A 25524-nucleotide genomic window follows, 5' to 3' on the forward strand; every position below is an offset into this window, starting at 1 on the left:
TTTTTTTTTTGTTTTTTTTTTTTTTTTTTTTTTTTTTTTTTTTTTTTTTTTTTTTTTTTTTACAGCGCGTGAGGATCTAAAGGCATATTTAGGTTTCCAGGTTCAGTGTAAGCAATGTAACTCTAATAAATCTTGACTTGCAAAGAGAGAATTTGGTTTCAAAACAAGGTAGTAGTTTAGCAAACAATAATATTTATCTAGCGTATGTTTATCTAGAGCTGCTTCTGCTAGTGAGACAAATGACTTCCGTGGCTCCTTGTTTAGTGGGTTCCTGTTGGGCCCTGTTAAAAAAATGAGGGTGGTTTGTGTTGTTGTTTCTGTGTTTTGGCAGTGGGGTTTTTTTTTGACATCCCAGCAGCTCTGGCTAAGCATGAGGACTTTTGAATTCAGGAGGAGGTGTTTAAATTGGTTAATCGGTTTGCCTGAAAATGCCATAGATGTCAAAAAAACCTCTTAAATACTTACTTGCTTTTACTTTTCTATGGTAGCAACTGTATAGTACAAGTTCAGCTGAACAAAATAATTTTTTGACGTAATGTGCTCAGCTAAGGCTGTTGTTTCCCATTTTTCCCTAGAACATAGATTTTCTTTTTTCAGTAGAGCTCAAATGTGCTTGAGCCCTTTCTTGGTTGTGAATCTCACCCCTACTGTAGGAGAACCTCCCTGAAGCATGAGAAGGGGGTGGAGGTTCAATCTCCATCACCTACTCAGTTCCTGACCTTTCTCCTGCACTTACTAGCAAGGTACTAATTAGTGATTTTTTTATTTTATTTTATTTTTAATAGTGCTGTTTATTGTGGTTGTGGATATTGTTCAGTGAATTCACTGGACAAAGTGCTTTGTTTACTGTGCTGCTTCTACATGTAATTTATTACATTTGTTAAATGCAAACCGTTATATTGAAGTATTTTAAAAGATAGGAAATAACATGCTCAAAATTTAGGAAATGCCAGAATTAGGATTATTCAGGACCACACATTGAGACAGATGGAAAGAAATGTTGAGTATGTTCACTGAAGGGGGCAGAAATTCTGTAGGAAAAAATACGTGATCACCTAATTAAAGATTATTGTAATGCCTATACCCATGGGGGCTGAATTAAGATTCCTTGGTTCCTTAGTTCTGGTACTGTCCAACTGTTTTCTGTTACAGTTAAGCTTTCTCTGTGTTGCTGTTAGCAGGCAGAGCCTTGGGAACATGGCAAAACTGTCTCCCTGCTGCGGTCAGCTTGAACTCAGGCTTCTGTGATGCTGGGCAGCCACTGAAATTTCTTATTGCAGGAAAATTCTTATTCAGCTCTTATAGTCATGGGCAGGAGCGCGCTTGGTGCACAACTGTCAAATACCAGCAAATCTCTTCTGAGCATGTGTGAATCAAGATTCATCAAGTATGGCCAAATGTGGGTATTAATGTAAATAAACGCGCTCTGTAAAAGCACATCTTTGACACGAGTGTGGCTGTGCTGCCAAATTTAGTTCCTTCCTCTTGAACACGGAGGGAATTGAATATCTTAATTGCTTAATCACATAGGGTTTTTTATTAAAGGATAAACATGATTTTAAAAACTGAAATGTCATTCTGCAAATAGTCTAACCGGGCTATTCCTTCCCTCTTCCCCCCCACCCCCCGCCCCAGTAATCCTATAGCATACAAGATTTAAACTTGAATATATAAAGGTCAGGAACTGAAAGCAGCCTGTAAAAGACAGTGTAGAACAACTTTAATTGTAGGTGTCACGAGACACCGTGCACAAAATTATTTCTTACTTCTCAATATTGTATGAGATACACCGTATGAACCTGAAGTTATTTAGGAGATGACAGGAACTCCTATCAGTTAAATAAATTTCTGTCCTTGTAATTCACGTATCAAGAATTTTTAAATCTTTTATTTGTATCAATTTAGAGAATATTCTTTCCCTTTAGTGGAGTCAAAGGGAATTTACTAGAACTGGTTTTAAATTGTACCAGATAGACTGAGCAATGAAATTTCACATTTTAATGTGTGTTTATGACTTAGAGTGTTTTATTAGTCTGATCTATGAAAAGGAGTCATTTTACCAGTCGTGTTAAGATTTTATAGACGGGTATGCTAACTAAAATATGATTTAAATGGTATTTACTAACCAAATAATTGCTTTTACTAAATGCGCTGTGAAAACTGGCAAACAGACAACTTAAAAAAATGTACAGAGGAAATATGGATTTTGCAGAGCCTCACATTATAGCTTCTATACATCTTTTTTGTTTCTAATGTGCTACGCAGAAGATCATGGAGCTGCAAGTTGTATTTGCCTTCAGATATTTATCAAGATATTTTGATTGAGTTCACTGCATATTAAATTACAAAATATAAATTAAAGTTCTTAGGTAGTTTTAAACTTTGCATGCTTTCAGTAGCTAAAGGGCGATATCTGCTAAGGGAAAGGTGAATTCTGGGCAAATACAGCCCTTAATTGAAATAACTATTATGTGTTCTTATTAGCTAGTATAACTAAGCGTAGCAACTGGAAGCCATATTCTGCTCTGACTTTTCATCTGTATGGTTTCCTCTCTTTTTACTGGCATTTTAGGGCCTGAAAATTGAACTGAAATTAAACTTTGTAAAACCATTAAAAGTGTTCTGAATAGGGTGGCTCCACTTTTGATTACTAGTCACACTGCTTCCTCTTTGCAGAGGAATTAACATTCGGTTGAGCTTTGAAACTTTCTGACCTGCCCAGATTATACAGCAAAAGCTCAGACTCTTAAAATCAGAACCCATTAGTAAATATGGGTGTGTGTCAGGCAGCAGGTAGTGAAAGTGGACTCAAAGATTTCTTAGCAGTGATAACCTACACAGTCACTATGTTAGGGCGACAAAACTGCTGATGAGCAACCTTTCCCAGTAATGCTGGCTGTGTTTACTGATTTACAAGCTCCCTCATTGTTGAAAGCAAAGAGTGCTAGAGGTAGTATCACCCCAAGTGTTCATAAATCACTAATAAATCTCATTATTTCTGAGGCATTACTTGAAAATCAGGAGAACTCTTGCTGTTTGGTGCTCAAATGTTTGGAGTTTACGTTTTCAAATGTTTCTCTTAGCCATTACAGTTAAAGTTGTGCTTGTAATGAAATGAATCTGCTAGTTGTGTCCTGAAGGAAAAAAAAATAATTAAAAAAAAATCACCAAAACCCCAACCAACCAAACAAAAACCAACAAACAAAAAACCCCCATTAAATACCACAAGAATAACTGATGATGCAAAATGACAGATACTCAGATGGTCTGGAAATGGGGGTGGAATGAAATGGCTGCTTGATGTTTTTCCTGGCCAAAGAGAAACTGGTACTGCAAAAATAAACAATATACCTGGCTTGTTCAAATGTCTTTTATAGAACAGCTGCCCTTGTGTGTCTAGGAAATGAAGCAGAGAAAACAAGGTATGTTTAAAAAGGAAACAAAATTTTGTGAGCTACATCTGCTTTTTTCTTCAATGTGAATTGAAGTTAGAGAATTTTTTAACGTGTCTATGCTGTTCCAATACTGCTGTGAGAAATAAGATATGTAGGCTGTGTGTATTGGTTTTTAACAGTTGGAAGAAATCACATTACAGAAGGACACAATGGAGGCTTGAGAACAAAATCAGGAGACAGTGAGACACCTGTGTTTTCTGAAAACAAGGATTTTGGAAAGCTGCTAGCTGCTTACATGGAGCTTTTGGAGTTAGGTGGGATGGGGCCTCTTCACGTGAGGGACATACAAGCTTCCCACATAGATGGTTATTCTAACGCTGAATGAGAGTTTGGTGTGTTTCAACTCTTGACATGGCCAAGAGTTTTCAAATGGGGGGGACAGTGTCATTTGTGACCATGATCGCCACTGTATGTTTTTCAGTGATAGTGGTCTGGCCTCTCCTTAATTGGAACTTGTTTCAGGTTGTTTAAGGAGTATTCAGTTACCAATGCCCACATTTCCAGCTTCAATATTTTTTTTTTTCATTCATATTTGAATCAACATTGTTAGTTCTGTGGGCTGTCTACTCTCTGCATTTTGGTATTCTTTGTTCACAGTACGTCGTGCTGGTGTTATACTCTCAGTGGCAGCCCCCCTAGACTGTTTCCATGCTTTCCCAGTAGTTAATTTTATGGTTTTTCTCTGTCTTGTTCTTTAAGCTGGGAATCTCATTTGAGGTAGCCTTAGGGTCACTAATCTATCCTTTTTCAGATCCTTTCTCAGGTCTCACTTCTATAATAACGTTTGAAAGAATTAAACTAAGTAGAGGAGCAGTTGTACATTGAGGGAGAAAATATTTTTAAAGTAACCATATACATTTTACTACTTTTCCTTCTCATTTTTATGTTGTGATTTTAGGTGGTGAGCTGTAGAAGCAGGGTCTGTTTCTTCTCTATCCTTCCAGTGCCTTGAACATTAAGGATACTGTTACATTATTGATAATATAAGGGCAATATTGCAAAAATAATAGATTTTTTTAAGGTCAGAAGAGCATAGTCAATTAAACACCTTAAACTATATATTAATGCTGCACATGTGCTGTCCTTATTGACTTCAGTTACTGTTCTTTATGTTCAGCTTTTCTGAAAAATTATCTTTGAGGGCTTCAGAATTGGTGAGTCTAAAAATAGATTACATGCTATTAATTACTCTGGGAATTCTGGATCATTATTCCCTGGTAAAGTGTATGTAGCTATTTTTGGTATTTATCTAGCTCCAATTCACAGGTATTGAACCTTTTATTACAAAAGGAATATTTTTTTTCATTTTACAGTGGGGCTACAGTATGCGCTGTCTCTAATACTGTTTAAATTTTTACACAAAAGACCTTATATTGAGTTGCATATACTTCTGTAGAATTAGGTTGGGTGAGGTTATAATTTTTACTACCGGTTATCTTGTAGAGGCTGATTCTACATATTTTACTTTTAATATATTAGCCAGTGTTTTGCCTATGCTATAAATAGTCCCAGAGCTGTTCAGTGGAGAAGCTTAAGCAGCTTCTTTCTTTGAAGCAGAGAATTGAGTTGGGGGGAGGGAAATGTGGCACATTGATGTCGAGCACGTACCTTTTGCTGAGGACGTACATTTTTCTGAGAATGTTTGTTTTTGGATAAATCCTAACATTTTGAAAAATTCATTTTTCACAAGCAGAACTTACCCTTTGGTGCTTTGTTACAGGCTGCTGTGAAGGTGGGTACCACAGTGGAAATTCTCTCTCCATTGCTTATAATGCCTTTCCAAGGATCGTGGTGGAGAGTCTCATTGCTCAAACATAACTCTGAACGTGCCTGGGAAGTATTAGAGGTGCTAGAAAATATTAGGGGAGAAGGAATGAGGATGGAGAAAGCTGGAAGCGGGATCATAATAAAACTAGAGACTAGCTGGGCAAGGAGACTGAGGACAAGAGCTGGGGGAGCAAGTAACAGATGTGGGAAGCATTAGAAGTAGCAGAACTCAGAGGAACAGAGAGTGGAAATGGAAGGAGAAATGAGTTGTGACTGAGGGGTAGAAAGATGAAGAAGAGACAGCATTTTATAGAAGGCGGGTTTCACAGGCATCGTTGTTGCAGGATGATGTTAATCAGTGCTAAGCAGGTTTAATTTGCAGGCACCAAGATACCAGCATGTTTTAAGGAGGAACTGGAGAAGATGTAAGGCAGAGGTTTTAGGACTGTCTGATGGAGATTTCTTTGTATATCTGAAGAACTGCAAAAGTTGTGGGAGCTGGCTCTCTGTTGCTGCTGGACTGTTCTTCCCCTGCCATCTAGAGTAGAACTTGACATTCCTGAGTTTTGCTCTTCTTGAGCTGTCAGCATCTGTCTGTGAGGCTTGCTAGACCTTGTTCCCCTCTTTTGTTGTTTTTCACTGAGGTGGTCAGTGTAGTAATATCAATTGCACCATTAGCTCCAGTAGCTGAATCATGTTGCAGGTGGATATCTGGTTGTTCTAACAGCTCGGTCTCTGCTGGCAAGCCCTGGGAGCACCAGGATACTGCCACGTGACTGCATTTCAACCTCAATTCTGAAAGGCTAGAAAATCATTTATTTGGACACAGGTAAGGACAGGTAACTGCTCTCTCTTCAAGGAATGGTAAAGCTCTCATGTCCAACTCTTGGCAGCCATACAATGTCATCTTTAACTTGAATTCAGTATGACTGCGACTCCTGTGCACATGTTTTGATGATAATATCAGAATATCAATCTCTTCCATAGTGCTGTGCACTGGTAGCTATCTTGTCAACTTTAGGCAGGAGGAGGTATTGCTCCTGTCCTGCCCTCTCATCTAGAAAGGGTAAAAAGAAATTCGGTGTACTTGTCACAGTCCCCACACAAGCCATTGAGCAGTGCCTGCTGTCCCAGGTCAGCTGAACACTCTCCTTCCATAAATTCTGTCGTGTTTGCACGCTCCTAGACCATCATTGATAGGCTTGCAGTCTCCTGCATTTTTTAATTTTAAAACTTAAGGATTTTTTTGTGCTGTTACAAAGCATCAAGGAAGTTTATGATGTGTGGAACTGTAGGGGGCCCTTTTGGATTAGGTATCTGCTCTGTAGCTACTTGCAGTTTCAGAAGACTACGTTTAGTGAGCCAAGTGACCTTTCCATCTTTTTTTGTTGCTCTGAATGTTCTGTGATTTAAAACATGGGTGTAAAAAATTGGTATGTACGATCACGTCGTGCCATATTCATGTGATGTTAATGCTTTGTAACCTTAAGATTATGACAAACTGTTTCACTCCATGCAAGCATTTATTAGTTTGAAACTTATGTCAACTGTTGCTTTCTCCCATCCCAAGTCATCAGTTAATCACTTGGGATAGGAGAAAGCAACAACTGACATAAATTTCAAACTTTTTTCAGCTAAGAGAAGGAATAAATGAAGAAGTGTACCATAAAACTGGAAAAAGAAATTTCTGCATTTTCCATTTACATCTCACTTTTTCTTTTTTTTCTTTTTTTTTTTTTTTTTTTTGAATGGTCCTTTCCCTTACATTACCATCAACTCAGATTTTGTTCCTCTTTTCCACAAGGACTTTGTGTGTAATATATATGTATGAAAATATTCCCATCAGAATCCTAAAGTTACTTCCCTTTCTTATATTTGTCTTTGGAATCATTACGTGCTATGATGCATGCTGGCCTGGTATGTGACTCTGCTTAGCCTGGTCCTGATTGCTTGACAATGTCTTGGGACTACCTTGGTCTTATTGAAGCTCTTTCCATATTTACCTTTATGCAGCTTTATTGATATCCTTGCAGTTTACACATCCAGAATGTGTAATTTCATTTTTTGCAATGAAAAAAAATAATTTGGTGATCCCTGAAAAGTGTACAGCACACCATTGGAAGTGCTTATGGTTGAAGCACCACTGATGCTGGTAGAGAATACTCTGGAATGAGATGTGTATGTGCTGGAGGCAGCCACTTGCTTTATGACAGGGATTCCAGCAGGTTAAACTTATTGGGAAAGAAGGTTAATGGGAAAGCAGAATAACTAGTAAAAGTTACTTACATTACATTGTTTTGAAGCTTCTGGGGATGTGTGTCACTAAATAAGGTGTTTCAAACTTCTCCTGTTCTGCATTTCTTTAATGCTGAAATCAGATTATTTTTTTTCATAAAGTAGGTGTATTTTACTGCAAATGTTGAAAACTCATAGTGTTTTTCATTTGTCAATATTGTAGAGAAATATTTCTTGCCATTGATAAATAATTTTTCTTAGTTCAGAGTACTTGTAGGAACTATGGTATGCATAAATATGCCCTCATAAAACATCATACAAATAATACTGTAGTTTTCAGAAAACACTACCTGTGCATTATCTAATTCCCAGGATGAGGGAGCTGAAATTTGTTGTGTGGTTGTTTTTGGTTTTTTTTTTTTTCCCTACAGCAAGTAATCACAATAATACATATATTCAAAATGCGCTTCTTCTTTGCTTACTGAACCGTCAGAGCTGCAAATGCAATTTAAAAGATACTTTATCTTTGTGTGATGCTGATGCAGCGTTTGCCTGCGGGGGGGGGGGGGGGGGGGGGGGTGTTTTTGTAAACAGGGCAAAAGAAGCAGCATTTACATGAAAGAAATAGAGTCCGTGTTTGCGTTTTCCACTCTTGGTGGGCTGGATGGGCAGTGGGAGATATGATGGCAAAAAGAATTAGGACAAAGTAGTACGTGCTTTTTCGGGTTGCGGAGTTTATTTTGTTCAGTGTGATTCATATAGTGATGTTTAATACATCGTAAAGAGGGTAATCATCTCTACAGGGTTGGTCCTTGAAATGGCAGAGGAGCACTTTTGTTTGCTTGAGTTTTAATACCTTAAATGTTTTATTTTTGGAAAGTAGGATGACTGGAAGCCTAGCATTGCTTTTGTGGTTGGTTCCAAAATTGAAGATGAAATCCACACCGAGGCCCTGTCTCTTGCTGTGCAGGTGCCACAGCGGAAGCTCTTCAGTGTGGTAACACGTGAAGACATTTTCAGACAGGTATTCCAAGAAAGGGACTTTTAATCACAAACAAGATACTAAAACTAGATACTAATTTCTTTGATCTGTTGTAACTATAAATTTCATATTCAATTGAATTACTCTGGCGAAGTTTTAAAAATTACAGTAATTCATAGGAGTTAAAAATGGAAAAAGAAAAGCTTACTGTATAATCTGTAAACAGTGAGGTTTTGTTACAGACTCTTCTTCAAAGTGTTGGTCACAAAAGTTCCCTCCCTAAGTTACAGGGATACCATAAATCCTCACTGTTCTGGAGTGTGAGTGTAGTGTTTGCAAAATGGATTAACAGGTAAAATGATTTGTGTAAATTTAGGTCTTCTCACAGCAGAATGCTTTATTTCCTTGCAGATCAGAGAATCTGGGAATCAAAAGGGAAAAAAGGTTAAGGATGTGCCGATGTACTATGAGGTAGGTTGCAACATATATTGCAGAGTCAGTGCTCTTTTGCACTGAAGTAAATATAGCTGTGTGATTGTGTTGTGCATACCCGAATACATGCAAATCTATTGGATATAGTTGATAAAAACATTCAACCATCTAGCTACTTAAACTGCTTTCTTTTTATAATACCAACAGTGTTCTCTTGGATGGCTAATTAAGTGAGGATGAAGATGTCTTTTTAGGGATATGAGTTTTATTATGTTAAGCATATGTTATGTGGTTATATTTTGATGGTGGTTTCACAAATTACAGAAAAACAAACACTGCTCTCTCAGATGCTCCCAGTAATTTAGAGACTTAAACCTTCGTTTATGGGAATGCAGACCCATAAATGAAACACCATTTCTGTGTCTATCCGTTATAATCTCAGTTTGATGTTAAATTCTAACCTGGTTCATCTAGTGGGGTATGTCAGCGGGGTTAGGAATCATGCTTAGTACAAAGAGTACTTCCTCCTACCTTGTTAATGTTTTACTTACAGCTTGTGAAAGGTTATAAAATCCTGTGATTAATTAGAAGATTGTTTAAAATTTTCTCAGGTAGAGTTTTATGGCCCTACAGACCTGGAGCATAAAGAATTTTGGATCCCTCTAAAAAGATCTTGTTTGCGTTTTAGTTCTGCAATGACTAATAAACTTTTTATGTGTCTCAGGTTTTGGTGAACTTTATAACAGGTCTTTTTAGTTGCAGTCTGTTTTTCAGTAATGCCAGACTACTATCTGAACAAGTCCCTTTGGAATTATTTACCACTGACATGACTGTGAAATTTATGCAATTAACCCTCTTCGTTTAGGACTAGCCTCCCAGGCAAACTCACCCTTATATTACCTAGTATGTAAAACCTCTTCAGTCCTACTGACAGAAGAATTTTGAAGTCTAGCTCTAAGCAGAAGCTTTGTGTGATACCTGCATTTAATTACTAAGAGCAATTTTCCTTGTGAAGTGGATACTTATTAAATTCCAGCTGTCAGTGCTGTGTCTCATTAGCTACTTACTTTACTCCTCAAAGACATTTTTTCCCTCCCCTCCTTTAACAGAGAATATAAAATGCCTGTTCTGACCTTTTGCTTGGACTCAGTTTCCGTTCTGGCTGTAGTAAGTTAAAAGATTGATCATGTTGCCACAAGCGTCAAGATCCTGCTCCTCTGGGCAGAATTTGCTCCTGAGCGTTCACTTAAAGCCCATGTGCAGTTTATCCATTCAAAGCTTTCACTGCAGTAACAATAAACAAGCACAGAACACAGGGCTGTGAAATGTTCTTCTGAGGAGTATTTCCATCTTCACTGCATACAGTTTGCTTCTCTGTGGTAGGATTCAACCCACTGGTGTTTCCACAAGTGCATATTTATTTCAAAGGAGAAGATAAATGAGATTCCTGACATTTAATGGTCTTTGAACATATGACATGGACATGTGTGTGAATTTGGGACTGATGACATGCATAGTAATGTGGTTGTTAATGGTATTAATAGTAATATTGTTACCCATGTCATTGGGCTTGCACATTGTGTCTACTGAAATGCAGGGGGGTTTAATAAATTTCAGTGCAGCATCTTTAACAAACTGCTCTTGGTATATTTGCAAGTTAATTATGTATTAAAATAATTCCTGTTATCTATTCTAAATTATTTCCCTTCAGGGTTTCTGTCATCTTATTGTGTTGCATTTCGTATCACCCTTATTGTACAAAGTGAAGAGGATCACGATAGGATTTATTAATATGTGGCTAAAACATTTCAAAATCTGGGAGAATTAGGTGTCTAACACCTTTTCTGTCTTTTAAGTGACCTGATGGGAGTAGGAGTCCTGATTGGTAATTTTGTGCTAATTCCAGCACTTAAATAAATGATGTTAGACTGAGTCTCTCATAAAGATGCCATGGAAATTCTTTTGTATCTTTGTATATGGAAGGGGAAATGTTATGCTTCCTGTAAAATATCAACAGATTTCATAATTAATCAGATTAATTTTACAGTTTTTCTAACAGACAAGACCTAAAACCACAGTATGTTTGAATAAAATGTATGCATTTTACATGCAAACATATTGTTTATGTACCTGTTTGTTTGATCAGCTTTCTGCTAAGGGTGGTAATGTCATATGTAATTAAGGTGATTTACCACTACTAAATGTTTTAGTGTTTTAGTTTCAGAAGTTTGAAGTTTGAACACCTTTGAGTCTAAATTTTTCATACAAGATTTGTTCATTAGGTTGATTTTTTCAAAAATTTTTTTAAATTGAAAATTCTGGTAAGATTGAGTTCAGGGGCTGTCTAAATGAAATAATTTTTTCTTTTCCTTGTAAGAGTTGTTTTCCAGTTTTGTTTGACTCACTGGTACATAGTCAGGAAAGTTGCCTTTGTGTTACCCGTGAAATTTTGAGAAGGAATCTTGTCCATACTCATAAGGGAACAAGCTGAAGCTGGGGAGTAGTACCATGGTGAAAAAAGATTGTGAAAGAAGATGGACCCTCGTGTGGCCCCTTCATGTGAGAAGACTGGAAGTAGACAGATGGTGTTCCTGAAAATGGACAGTTGTGAATAAGGGGCATGGCCATCAGAGAGGGATGGAAGGGAGAGAGATGTGGAACCATTTTGTGGTTCTCTCAAATAATAAGCTGAGATGCTTGGGATAAAGGGTCACGGAAGGATGAAGAAGGTGGAAGTGTCAGAGAGGAGAGCATTTCTGTTTGGATGTAGATCCCAGAACACTGCCTTCAAAATGTGTCCTTGTGAAGCCAACAAAATGGAAGTCCTTCCACACTGCTCTGACTAATCTCCAGGACAAGCTATTCTGTGTAACCAAAAAGGCTTAATTACAATTAAAAATGTTAATCTTCTTTCCACTACCTGTCAAGAATTAATATATTAATTCTGGTTTCTCACAGCAAGGCTCCTACCTATAGTTGTCAAACTGAAAAATATAATCAAATCAGTAGTCAGATCCAAATTGTGGCCCGTTCTCATCTTGGAGTTCTGTGAGACTGGAGCAGAATAAATCAGTTGCAAATAAGTGTTTCCCAGCTGTTAATCACTGAATAGCTAGCTAACTAACTCTACTGGCATCTCCTACATTTTGAGGATGGGAGACAGCACGAGGAGTGTGCACTTTACTCCAGAAATCCTCACTAGACTTGTGATTCCTTGAGAACAGGTATAGGTGAATACAAGTTAGAGAAGTTCCTAGTCATGGCATGATTATATATATCTTAAAAAAAGAACGCAACCCCAAACCTGAGGAGTAAATTTATCTTCTGCTAGGCTTGTGTAGCATGCTATGAAAGAGTGGAAGCATGCTTCAAGTAGAAAAGATGAACACAACCCAGAGGACAAGACCATTACACAAGTGGAGTGAATTCTGTGATAGCAGCAAATCCCATAACTTGCCAAGGGGTGAGAGGAGGAGGTGGGTGCAAAAGGCATTCATATTGCAAAGGAAGAGGTAAATGGACTATCTGGGCTTTGGACCTCAAATGTAGTGGAAGTGTTTGGTGCAGTTGAAAGGAAGGTTTCCTGCAAGTGATTTTATTTATTTGTCCTGCTTGTCTTTAAAAGATGCCTTTTTTTTCCCCCTCTTCGTCTTTCCTTCCCCTGTGAGACACAGAGCGTTGAAAAGAAGTTCTGCTCCTCCATTCATCTCTATTAAATTGACCCAGTACTCTCTGTGTCTCAGTCCAGGCTGGGAAGGGGTTGATAAATACCTAGTATTTTAGGCTTACGTTGTTACAGTTTGCACTGTTGAGGCTTACAAGAGGATTTCAATGGGAGTTATGTCACTTCTCTGAGAGCTAATTTTTCTGGTCAAGTGTGAAAACTTCACACTTGTTTCTCAAGTGTAAATGTGATCTGGGTTCCCAAGAGACCACAGTGACAAAATAAGATCACTAAATAGTTTTGATTCTTCTTTTTATTTGCTGAGAGAGGCTACTGACCAGAAAATTTCTAAATGCTATAGCCCAGGAGTTGGTTTTCTTACCAGTGTTGCTATCACCAGTTTGTTTTATGTTGTGTGAAATTAGTTGATAGATAGATTTGATTGGCAGAAAAGACTATTGTGACCTGTGCTACAGGTCACAGTATTTTAATTTTTTTTTTTCAAAAATAATCTATGTGTTGAAATTTTTAAAATCGAGATTGGATGTTTTTTCTAAATGATTGAAAACAATTGAGAATCTGCTACAACTTAATTTGTTTCTGGGGCAGACCTTTCCTGATGAAAGTTACTTCTAGTTTCAATGTAAATGTATGTTTCAGTGCATGGCTTAATGGCCATATTTACTAGATTAAATAAAATCTTGCAATTAATCTTCTCTGTGTAGAAACTTTGAGAGTGTGTTCAAATTGTCCTTTAATTTTTCTCTTTTTTTTTTTTAGCAATGTGTAATAAATTCCTTTGTGTTTTTTTCAGTTACTTAATAATTCCTGTGAATCTTCTCTAACAAACATTTAGAATTCACTATTTTTATTTAATTGTGGGCACTTAATGGAGTCAGTGCTTTGTTAAATAGCTGTCAACTACAAGCACAACATAACACCTGCACTCCTATTTGATAGCTCACTGTATACAGATCTGAAGATTGCATCAGTTATCTTGGCTGCTGCCTTGTGCTGACAACTGATTTTGGATTTGTCCTTCACCAATGACTCCTTCCCAAAGTTACCACTTCACAGGTTTTCCATCTTGTAAATTTGGCCTGGTTTCTTTCTTCTGAGATATGCCTTGTAATTTGACAAAATCATATCATACTGCTTTCTTCCACTATACTAACTACATTAACCAAATGTATTTGTATGAATGACTTTTCCACTACATTCTTTATCTCTTTCATGGTTATTGTGTCTTTTGGAGATCTTATAATTGAAGACTTTGTGTCTTTTCCCAGATCACTGACAAACTTTTAAACAGAGTAGTCTCAATATGTTGTATGCTTCAGACCCCACAAGAAACTCACCTGTTTGATGCTGACTGTTATTTGTAACTGCATTTTTAGATCTGTCAGTTAATGAGTTTTAATCTTTGTCACTGCTTTCTAAATCAATAAATAAAGAATACCTAGGGAATTCTACTTTTTTTTTTTTCAACCAGAATTGCAGTCTTACCAGATAAAGCTATTCTCTTTGTGAAAAGGCCACCTTTTTTTTTTTTTTTTTTTTTTGAAAGAACAAAATTGAATTGGTTATAATTATTTTATCCTCCTTTTGTTTGTTATTCAACAAATCCTTCATTAGGATATTAAGGAAATAATATGAGCTCCTCTGTTATTCTGCAGTGGTCAGCATTACATTGCCAGTACTTAAAATATGTATGTTATTTTAGTTTCCCTTTTTTAAGCATTGGTGTGACATCAGCTTTCTTTTATTTACTTTAAAACTGCCCTTGTTCTCCAAGAATTGGTTAAAGTCAATATTCAACATCTAAAGAGTTCTTCAGCTACCTTTTTTTAATGCTTCTTTGATTACGTTGTCCAGGTCTACTGGGTTTTGGTATGCCTACCTCTAAAAGCTGCCTTTTTGCAACTTCCTGTTGATACAGTTGGAAATAACTGCTTGTTAATGAACTGATACAACCATATTATCTGTTATTTTTCTGGATATAGAGCAGAATAATTACTTATTAGCCCTACTTTTCCTGCATCTTTATTGATTCTTCTACTGTTTCCATTTAATACTGGACCAATGGTGTGTTAATGATACTTTTTTCAGTTAAAAAAAAATATAAATCTGTCATTGTCTATCTCTGCTGGCATATGTTGTCTTTCTCTTATTTTGCTTGCTTATTTTCCTTAAATCTGAAATTTGGGGACTTTTAAATCAGGTTATCCAGAATCTTGTTGTGCATTTGTTTGCACTAAATTATCTCTGTTTAATTCTTGCATGTGACAAACAAGCAAACATCAGCTTGGATATCACAAGCTGGAACTGTTAATATTTAAATAAAAGAGAATATAGAATTTTGACTACAAATTGTTCTGCTTCTTGTCATCACTGGCTGAACACAGGACCTGTTTGATGCTCCTCTTGACTTGCTTCCGTGGTAAATGGTTCTCATACAAAACCTAACTTTTCTTTTCCTCCTTGCTAACAGGGAAGTAGTATCAACTCCACTACTTCAAATTTCTGGGCTGATAAAAGCAGCAGAAGTGCCAGTTTTACTGTTTGGGTCAAGATACATACATCCAATTCATACCACCAGGCACTGAGATATCATCCTAGTTGTGCAGTTTCAACAAACATACCAAGGAGACACCCAAATAAAATCTCTCTACTGCCAAGCTGAATATGCACAGTTTTGCCATTAAAATCCAGTTGCTTAGTTAGCACTTTGTACAGCTCATTTTGAGAACTAAAAGGTTATTGATTAGAAATAGAGTCTTGCATTGTTTAAAAGTGTTTCTATGGTATGTGGGCTTTTTTTGTTGGTTTTTGTTGTGGTTTTGTTTTGTTGTTTTTTTTTTACTGAGATTGTGCTGTCAGATCCCTTGGGAAATTGTCTAATGTTCACAGTACTTCTTTCATTAATAGGCAATAGGCCATAGCAGAGGCAGAAGGTTCGTTGGGTTTTCTAGGTGTAATTGAAACAGATTCCTCTCCTGTCACTTTCAGCACAAAATACATAACCCAAGATACTAAGAACTTCTGTACGATAGTAAAGCATAATGGTAAACAAGCTGAAGTGGGGGGAAAAAAATGAAATTAATATAGCCAGGAAGCAGATTTAATGGAGTTTATAAGCAATTCTATGAAGTAATACTTTGCTAGAAGTGTGTAGAATGTACACTTATGAAGTGAGGTTTGCTGCTGGTAAGACTATTTGAAGTGCTGGTCACATCATGATGTAAAGAAAAGGTCCAGTTTAGATTGGAACTGGGTATGTAATTCCTGGGATCGATGCTTTTACTGTGTTATGAAATTTTCTATGTATTTATATATATAGTGTATATGTGATTATATGATACATAATTTTATCACATATAGGTATATAATACATTTTAAATAGATATTTAAAAATGTGTGTGTGTGTAATTATTCAAAATAACTTTCTGTTACTCACCTCAATGATGTGAATTTCATTCAAGAAACCATTTAAGAATAGCTATTCTATTGCTAAATAACTTCTATGCGGAAGAGCTGCTACCTACTCTTCAGTGGGTCTTAAATACTTCACACCTTTCTATTTTCTTATGCCTTTTTTTATGTCACTTCCTTCAGAAGGAAAAAAAAAAAAAGAGGGTGGCACTAGGGACAAGAGTATGTATTTCTTGTGTGTTAAGGAAGTTATAGTAAATTCCTAGGGTAGAAAAATCAAAAGTTTTGGTTCTAGCTTGATGTGAAGACAAAACTCTGAATGTCACAGGCATAGCACTTATGGCAAGAAATATTTTCAGCCAAAAAGTACAAGCTGTTGTGAATTGTGTGGGCATCTGGATGAGACCAAAGGCTCATTAGTAGCCAGGACGTGTGTCACTGAAGAAAAAAGTGTCAGAAGTAATGCTAGCCAGGAGTATATTTAAGGAAGCCTTTTGGTTTCTTGTGGTAACAAATAATAATATGTGAAATATTTTTGTGGAAGTATATAGATTTTGATAAAACACCATCAGAAAGGTTGTTGTCAAGAACAGGCTTTCTCAAAAGTAGAGATAGTCAGATGAAAACCCATCCTTCTCAGTCTAAAAATGTATGTCAATAGACACTTGTAATAAATGTTAGAAAGATTTTGGTTTTAATCTGCTGTAGAACAAAATAAATTTTAAAAGTTGTTGTAAAATGGAACAGCTCAGAAGCCAAAACTTGTCTGGTGTCATTGTTTTGATGGGGTTTGACAGTAAAAACAGCTTTGGCAGCCATGCTGAGAATGGTCAGAACGATAGAAAGGTTTAATTTTATTTTTCATTCCAGTACAGAGCAAAACAAATACTACAGTCTTAAATGTTGCAATAAAATGAAACAGTTCTCCAGTCAGCATTTGTCAAGTGCTCTTAAGTGGATGCAAGTTAAGAGAATTTTGTTGCAGAAGGACTTGGCCCTTACACTGTATGAATATGTGGAGGATTAACACTCAAGAAACAGTTGGGAATTGTCTTTAAATGAAGATGCCTTTTAGGGAGGTACTGGTACTGGCTCCAGGGAAGGGGAAGGGACTTTAAATCCTGCTCTGGGTGCTGTCTACTCATCTGCTTTCGGATCTGTTCTGTGTGTTACCAGCCTCTTACCAGGTACATCATAGTACAGAATATAGTATATTTTGTAAATGATCCCACTGCATGAGGTGGTACATTCACCTGAGATATTTATTCTCTTGTCTTCTGAGGAGAGTTTAACTACTGTGCCTCCTGGCAGTTTACTTAAAAGCATGTTAAGGGAAAAGTTTGCTAGCTTAGGTTTAGCAAGTTTCATATCTCCCATTGGTCTTTAGCAACTTGTGAGTATCAATATGAAGGATCCTATGGATGGAGTACCAGGATTTCTAAATGCTGAAACTGGAGCAAAAAGTCTTGAGCTCATGCAGGAAAACTTCTAATTTTCTGTTTCCTAAAATCTGAGAGGTCGGGCTCTATTATTTACATGAGACAACTGAACATGTTTATCTTTTATTTCCATTTCAGAATATCGATTCTTCTTCATTATCCTAATTCTAGGGTTCTGGAAGCAATGCCCTTTGCATGTATTATTATTTTACTACTGTTAGTTGTAATTATTTGGCCTGGGGCTATTCATAAAACTCAAAATTACTGAAAATTTATTTTCTCGGAGAGAAACTTGATACCTTTTGAAATTCATCTATCTATTTAAAACCTGCTTTAGAACACTGGTGAGGCCTTCTTTTTACTTCCTAGATAATAAGGTTTCCTGTATGCATATAACTTGGTATAAAATTTCCTGCTTTTTCTGTGCTGGTTTTATTGAAATCTCTGTGTAACTAGAGTAAACTAGAGCAAACATTCTTATGTGTATAAGAACATCATCCTTAAATTGGTAGAGGGACGTTCTGGAGTAGCCAAAGGAAATGCTTATCTCTGTTTTGTCGCCTTCAAAACTTTCAGGTGACTATAATTGGTTAATTAAGGACAATAGAGTATAAGACATTTTTCTCAAGTAGAGCAACTAATCTCAGAATCCTTTGTTATCAAATTAAAAAAAAAAATAAAATAAAATGCCCAAAGCCCTTTTGCAAAGCCAGAGCAGGTTGGAAAGGTCCTGCCTAGGACTTCAGTGGTGCCAGGCCTACAAGGCTGTTGGGATTTCATGGCCCACAAGTTCTGAGCCAGCTTAGGAAATTCTGGCAAGATGTAACTAGATGGGCTCTGCCAGCACAAAGGTTGATGAGACAACTTTGCTTCTTAAATCTTTTTTTTCAGCCTCTGGGTTCTCTTCCTAGCCAGATGCAATGTTAGAGAAGCGTGACTAAATCATTTAGCTTTGTAATGTTCATTGTGTAGATTCAGTTGGCTGGAATTATTGGAGACAATTTACTCCTTGGAAGCATAAAATGTTCTGCTCCACAATGGAAAGACTTGCTGGGCAGGTTCATGCCACTGAAATGTAAACATTTCAAGATTTTATCGTAGCAATATATCTCTTCTTCTGAGCACAACTCACAGCAGACTGTCCTGTCCTCTCTTTAAAAAAGGGCTGGGTTCTCTAGGAGTTCTTCAGAAATCACTTAAATGCTCTTTCAACTATCTCCCTGCCATCAGAGTGTTAAAAGGAAACTGGTGTCTGAAGGTTTACATAAGAAAACCTTCCCTATGCACAAAACTCCTCCTTCCTGAGATTGCAATGCTACTAACTGATCTTTGGAATCACTGGATATTTGTACTGTATTTTTAATTCCTTTAAAGCAGTTTGGTTTTGTAGCAGTTAGGTGGTCAGGAAGCCATAAGAGGTACATGTCGTACGTAGATGGTGAGACCTCTTGTATGAGCTGTTTAAAGCCAAGGTGAAAAGTCATCCGAATTTTTATGTAATGCATTTTCTTGTTTTTACTTAAATTAGGTTATTCACCTGTTTCTGTTTCCTTAAAGCATTATTTAAGTACTTGTAACACCAAGACACATACACTGTACTCATGTCTTAGAAAGTTCTCATTCTACATTGCTGAGATTAAACCAGTTAAGGTATGTTCTCAGATTGCATGTTTTCTGGAGTGAGAGGAAGGTTCTGTTCCAGGAGAACAGACCTTCTTAAAATGTATATTTCTAACTAGGTTTCTGCTAACCAGATCAAGGGGATTTGGCAAAAAACAGACTTACTCATATGAGTGACTTTTTTTTTCTAGGGCACAAGGAGCCATTGCTGCTGCTTTGAGAAATATTCTCACAATAGAAAGGCAGATATTTAGTACATGAACAGCACTAGTATTTGCTCAGTATTTCTCACTAGTGAAAGTGTCCTATTCTTATTTTAGTAGGTTCATTTGAAAACATATCTGAGGGTCTGAAGGAGTCCTGAAATCCACTTTAATATTTTTTTTTTTAATTCTGTGGAATGAGTCTTCATTGATTAAGAATGATTAATTGGCCTGGCTTAAGTTTTACAGTTTACCTCGTGGATACATAGGTTCTATACAGAGCTCTGTTCAGATATGTGATTGTTTTACTGATTTACGTGGGTCCTTAAACTCAGTTTGAATTGTGAGTCATTAATTCACCAATGAAGGATAATGATTAAGCAAGTGATCTTTTGACATCATACTTGGGAAGGGTTTCTGAGGAGAAAAATGCAATTAGGTGAATGGTCTCATGGTAGAGACTGAATTGCCTTTCACAACTGCATGTGTGATCTGAAAGAAGTTGTTTCAGTTAACTCAGTGCCTTCCTAGTATTCTTTCAAAATGATTGATCGTAGTATGCTTTAGTCAATGAAATGACATCAGCAGATTCAGAAATAGTATTTGTAAAGAAGTCTTCGGACACAAGAAATTTATCAGTATGACACACGCAGTTTTTGTTCCCTAGTTTGTCTTGAAAGCTGCTCAAGAGGGGATCACGATACTGATGGCAGATTGTAATAAGTGAAGATCACTTTTCTGTTGTTTTATTAGCTTGCTCAGGAAAATACATTTGAATAGTAAATAATGACTTGGCTGGTACATGTCATTCGTTTAGCCTCTTGACTGATGACTCTCCTGCTTCAAATTGGCTTGAACTCTGTCAGCTACTAAGGGATTTGAATGACTGAGGAGTTCTACAAACTATTATGTTTCTTTTAGGAAGCGTTATGTAAGTCTGAGGTGTATGCGATGGCCTGCATTTCTTACAATTTCAAGAACAAGGGAGAAAACAGGGCTTTAGAAGGCTTGTCCTGGGTATGGGAGAACTGCACTGTGAAGTGAGCTGACCACTGCTCATAGCAAGTGATGCTACTGCTTCCAAGCAGTGACAAAGCTGTGAAAGTTGATAATGCAATTTATCACTCTGAAAGCTACTCTGATGAAGATCTAGCAGCCACAGTGGTTCTGTATATTGAAAAAGAGGCCAATGGTTCTGTATATTGAAAAAGAGGCCTTTCAAAGAAAGATACCGTAAAGACTCTGGCTTTAAATGTTTCCCTAACTTTGAGACACGTCTCCTGTCTCAGTGGCACTGGCATCTGCCACTAGTATAGTGTCACTTACAAGCACTCGTGCAGTGTTTGAATAGCTTAAAATACATGCCCCTTGCACCAGGCAGCTAAATCTCTGCGTGGTTCATACTGCCACCATATGAGATCAAATACTGCATCACTGAAGCCTTTCTGCACTTCGCAAATGTGACCCCTGCTGTGTGAGGAATGCTAAGTTTCCTCTTCCTTTAAAGGAAAAGGGGCCCTACCTAACCGAGTTTGTCCATCCAAGTTTCCATGGTTTCTCACATAAGAAAAAGGTCATCACTGGCGGGATGAAGTATAGCCAATCTGAAATGAATCCACTTCGTAGTATCCCAAAAAATTCCTTCTGTACTCCTACCAAGTCTTTGTCTTCAGCTTTTTTTTTTTTTTTTAATTGAGGCTCCATGGATTTTTAACTGTTTATGCCAGGTGCCTGCATAATTCACAGGACAACAGATGAAGTAAACATGCATAAGTGTAATAAGTTTAGTTTCTTTTATCTACTGTGCATGGACTGATCTATGTTCTGTCTTTAAACTAGCAGTTATGAAGGACTGTTTCTTATTTGCTTATGCATAAAGCAGATTTTTGCATTGCTGTATGAAAAACTATTTGCTTCCTTTATATTGCCAAATGTAGTGTGCTCATTTTATCTTTGTCTTATTTGTCTGACCTCTCCACAGTCATGGACTGTACTCCTGTTAAATAGTTTGGTTTGTACTTCTCTAATACCTCACATAAGAAAATTTGTCCTTTGCACCCCCTCAGAGTTGTCCGGCTCACTATAGACCTTGGACAAGTCCCTTCATTTCTTCATTCTCTATCTACAAAATAGGAATAATCATGATACATTGCTTTTGACTGGTAAAATGCTTGAACTTCTCAGGAAGAATGGGTTGTAAAAGAGTCTGAGCATTCCTTCCTTCTTCCATGAACAATAAATCAGAAACTGCCATCGAGCTGGGTTACTATATATACACTTTTCAGGAATCCTTCCAGAATCCCTCTGTTTCCCCTCTATTGTGTTTCAAGAAATGTGCAACTCATCTAGATTAGGCAATTGGGAAGCATCCCTTTCTATAGGCTGTTAACACCACTTCTACAAAAAAAAAAAAAAAACAACCAACCCTATATGAGAATTTTTCTTTCTAAGGGCTATTACTATGATGTGTCTACCAAAGTCTCTCTCTTTCAGAGCAAAGGTTTGTGTAGCTATCTCTGGGTGACTATTTTTTGTTGGAAGGGCTAGTGGTTTCTATCTTGATTACAGTCTGTGGGAGTTTTTGAGTCTGTTCTTAAAATATCCTTGATTTTGTGCCATACCTCTGAAGTCAAAGGGAGTCTTCCCAGAAGCTTTCTATGGTTGACTTGCTGAGGTAGTGACCAGTAAGTAGTGTTATTCTGAATATGAAAGATGTAAAGGAGAACTGTTCTGAGCCATGATTATTTTTGTGTGTGTATGTTAAGGAGATCATCAGGTTTAATAGTGTTGGAGGGGCAGGATTGCTTTGGGAGGGTTTATAAATGCAAACATATTTGTTATTTTGTCTCGCTGTGTGCGATTCAGAACACATCTGAATGCTGAGAGATTTCTTTTTCTGTACTTTGCTTCCATTTGTATGAAACAATAATTCAGAATATAGTAACCTTGATTCTATTTTGGCTTTGTTTTATTCAGAGAAGCATTTTTAGTGGCTACATTTGCTTACCTAGGTTTTACTCGAGAAGTAAAAATTTCTAAGCCGGGCCAGAAGCTAGGAAAGCTCAAAGCTAATGGTGGTGTTTGCATTAGACAAGACACAGTTCAGTGAGATGCAGTGTGCACCTTCATTGTCTGAATGTTAGCAAGCAAAATTGACACCATATGTGCCCAACTGTAATTGCTCCAAGAGGGGAAAAGAGAAACATGTCAGAACATTTGAGTAACACCTAATTCAGCCCATGGTTATAAATAAAGCTGATGGTTGCTTAAAAACAAAAGTAGGAAAATATTATGGTTATATTATTCCTCAACAGCGCTTCCTACATAGGTGAACTTTATTACAGAGACAACGCGAGTGAAAAGAAACATATAACAACTTTTTATGGTATTTTTATGTTATTTTATTTTTTTCGCAGTAAATAAAGTGGTTATGAGGCTCCAAGGAAAACGGCCCAGATGTTAGTGAGTTGTATGAAATTTAGTGGAAACAAGCTGTAAAAAACATAGTCATAAAACAGCCTGTCAATGCCACACATCTGGACAATGCAGCTGTATGTTCCCGCTGCTGTCATCACCCTAAGAAAACTCAATAGCCTTATTTCACCCCAATTAGTCTGCATACCAACAGAATCAGAATTACACAGGGAGGGGGTGTATTTTCGCCAAGACAGACCCTCTCAAATTCCCTTCAAGAAGTTTTTATCTTTCATTCAGGGCTAGTGCCTCAGACACTAGTCAATTTGTAAACAGTACTCCAAACTGTTCCACTTGCTTTGCTGTCTGTTAAACGCTTTATTTGCTATCTGTTAAATGCTTTTTAATTTATTACTGTATAATAAGAAGTTGCTTAATATCATTTCTTTGTTTAAAGCCTAAAAAAATGATGCTTTGCTGTGAGAACTGTGTGTCTGCTGACCTTTACATAAATAATAAAAGTTTTCTCCATTCTGGTTTTATCTCATACTCTAGTAGATATAACTTCATCTGAGGTCTTAGGAACCAAAGAATAGCTATACATTTTACTGAGATGATGTTTTTCTGAAAGTGTGATCATTTTGACCAGTGCATTGTACAATGTGAGACAGCACTTCCTCATTTCACCATGCAAAATATGTGTCAAATTCAATACTAAAACTATATAAGTAATAGTTATTTTGGGTTGGTTTTTTTTTTTCTCTGCAGGTGATAGAAGTAGCCAAAGCTATTCTGGATAGGGGGGAAGAAATTCCTGTAACACTAATTGGAAAGCTGTTGAAATTTCAACTGCTTTGTCTCAAACAGAAGGACCTTCAGAGAAGAGAAGCTGAAAAGAAGGTACTATAGTATGTGTTAGGGAGGATGCTTAATTAACTGTATGAAGACACTTCTTTTCTTGTGCAGATTCCATAAATTCAGCTCTCAATTATTCAAATGCAGGTAAGATAGGGGGAAAATGAAAAAGAAAAAAAAAAAAAAAGGAAAAAAAAAGAAAAAAAAAAAAAAAGGAAAAAAAAAGAAAAAAAAAAAAAAAGGAAAAAAAAAGAAAAAAAAAAAAAAAGGAAAAAAAAAGAAAAAAAAAAAAAAAGGAAAAAAAAAGAAAAAAAAAAAAAAAGGAAAAAAAAAGAAAAAAAAAAAAAAAGGAAAAAAAAAGAAAAAAAAAAAAAAAGGAAAAAAAAAGAAAAAAAAAAAAAAAGGAAAAAAAAAGAAAAAAAAAAAAAAAGGAAAAAAAAAGAAAAAAAAAAAAAAAGGAAAAAAAAAGAAAAAAAAAAAAAAAGGAAAAAAAAAGAAAAAAAAAAAAAAAGGAAAAAAAAAGAAAAAAAAAAAAAAAGGAAAAAAAAAGAAAAAAAAAAAAAAAGGAAAAAAAAAGAAAAAAAAAAAAAAAGGAAAAAAAAAGAAAAAAAAAAAAAAAGGAAAAAAAAAGAAAAAAAAAAAAAAAGGAAAAAAAAAGAAAAAAAAAAAAAAAGGAAAAAAAAAGAAAAAAAAAAAAAAAGGAAAAAAAAAGAAAAAAAAAAAAAAAGGAAAAAAAAAGAAAAAAAAAAAAAAAGGAAAAAAAAAGAAAAAAAAAAAAAAAGGAAAAAAAAAGAAAAAAAAAAAAAAAGGAAAAAAAAAAGAAAAGAAAACAGCATTGTGCAAGAACTCTGTGCTAGAGCGAAAACTGTCTTAGCTAGGTCTTAAGACCAATAGAAAATAGAGCTAGAGACTGTCTACAGCTCAGTATATCTCTGCTGAATTAAGGGTAGGAGAAGTTATTACTTGAGAGGTATCAAGGACAGATGCAAAGCAGCACTATGAAGAAGTTATTATGAATCACCTCTCTGGAGGAAGTTTGGAGAAGTTACCTATTCCACCGTTCGGCACTAAGGCAGGATAAAATCTAGATAAATTATTGCTGGCAGATGTTTGTTGAACCTCTTCTTAAAACCTTCCACTGCTGTGCTTTAATTTTTCTGCAGTGATCAGTATTACTACTCAGCTGTCTCTGCAATGTAGTCATTTGGAAAAGGTTTCTAACATTATCAGCCCTGCTCTGATTCAAATGACAGTAAATGACTGCTTTGCTTCTCACTGTGTATGGAGACAACAGTCCTTACCCTCGCTTCTGCAAAAATCTATTACATTTAACTGAACAGATCCAAATATATGTCCTGATTTCTAGTTTCTGATTATGCCTGTTCCTGTCCTCTGAATTCTCTCCAAATAGTTCATATCTTAAAGTCTGCTTCTCAGAACTGGGTACCACATTTTCCAGTGTTCCCAAAACTGTCTTTCACATATTCTCCAAGATTGTCTCTGCTAGCTCCAAGATTGCCTCAATCAGATTGCTTATGTGTTCCAGGAGGAATTTCACCAAGCTTGCACAGAATCGCAATCAGACCAGATCTCTAATTGCTTTCTAGCATCTGTAATTAAAAAAAAAAAAAAAATCTTACTGAGCGGTTGGTCTTTGCTATAGTCCTTTTCCAACAAACATTCATGCAGCTGAAGACCATTATCAGAAAGTCATATAATTACTGCAATAGTTTACCCTGTTAGTCGATCAAAAGCTATAATGTAAGATGTGATGACACGGAGACTAAGCATTCTAGGCATGTAAGAGATGCACAAAGAAAATATTTTTCATGGATTTTTGTGTAGTTAAAAAGTCTGCAAATTCCTTTATCAATAATTCTATTTGTGGGAATAACTGGTGGTTGAAGCAGAAGAACATTAAATGCTAGGTGATAAATTAAAGTTGCATCCTGTTCCCACAGAAGTCAATTGCAAAATTGGTTAGCAAATGCTAATATAAACCACAGAAATATGTGAATTATCTGAG

General features: G+C 36.3%; 1 protein-coding gene across 1 annotated transcript in view; it reads left to right on the plus strand.

Moving 5' to 3' along the window:
- The window catches only part of SPAG17 (sperm associated antigen 17), a 116572-nt gene that overhangs the window by 606 nt on the left and 90442 nt on the right, over nucleotides 1-25524 (plus strand). The window contains exons 2-4 of the mRNA XM_014957087.1: nucleotides 8341-8481; nucleotides 8851-8910; nucleotides 23412-23543. Coding sequence (XP_014812573.1) covers nucleotides 8341-8481; nucleotides 8851-8910; nucleotides 23412-23543 — 333 coding nt within the window. The remainder of the gene's footprint in view (nucleotides 1-8340; nucleotides 8482-8850; nucleotides 8911-23411; nucleotides 23544-25524) is intronic.

The sequence above is a fragment of the Calidris pugnax genome, unplaced genomic scaffold, assembly GCF_001431845.1.
Source record: "Calidris pugnax isolate Ruff unplaced genomic scaffold, ASM143184v1 scaffold225, whole genome shotgun sequence".
In the NCBI taxonomy this organism is placed as follows: Eukaryota; Metazoa; Chordata; class Aves; order Charadriiformes; family Scolopacidae; genus Calidris; species Calidris pugnax.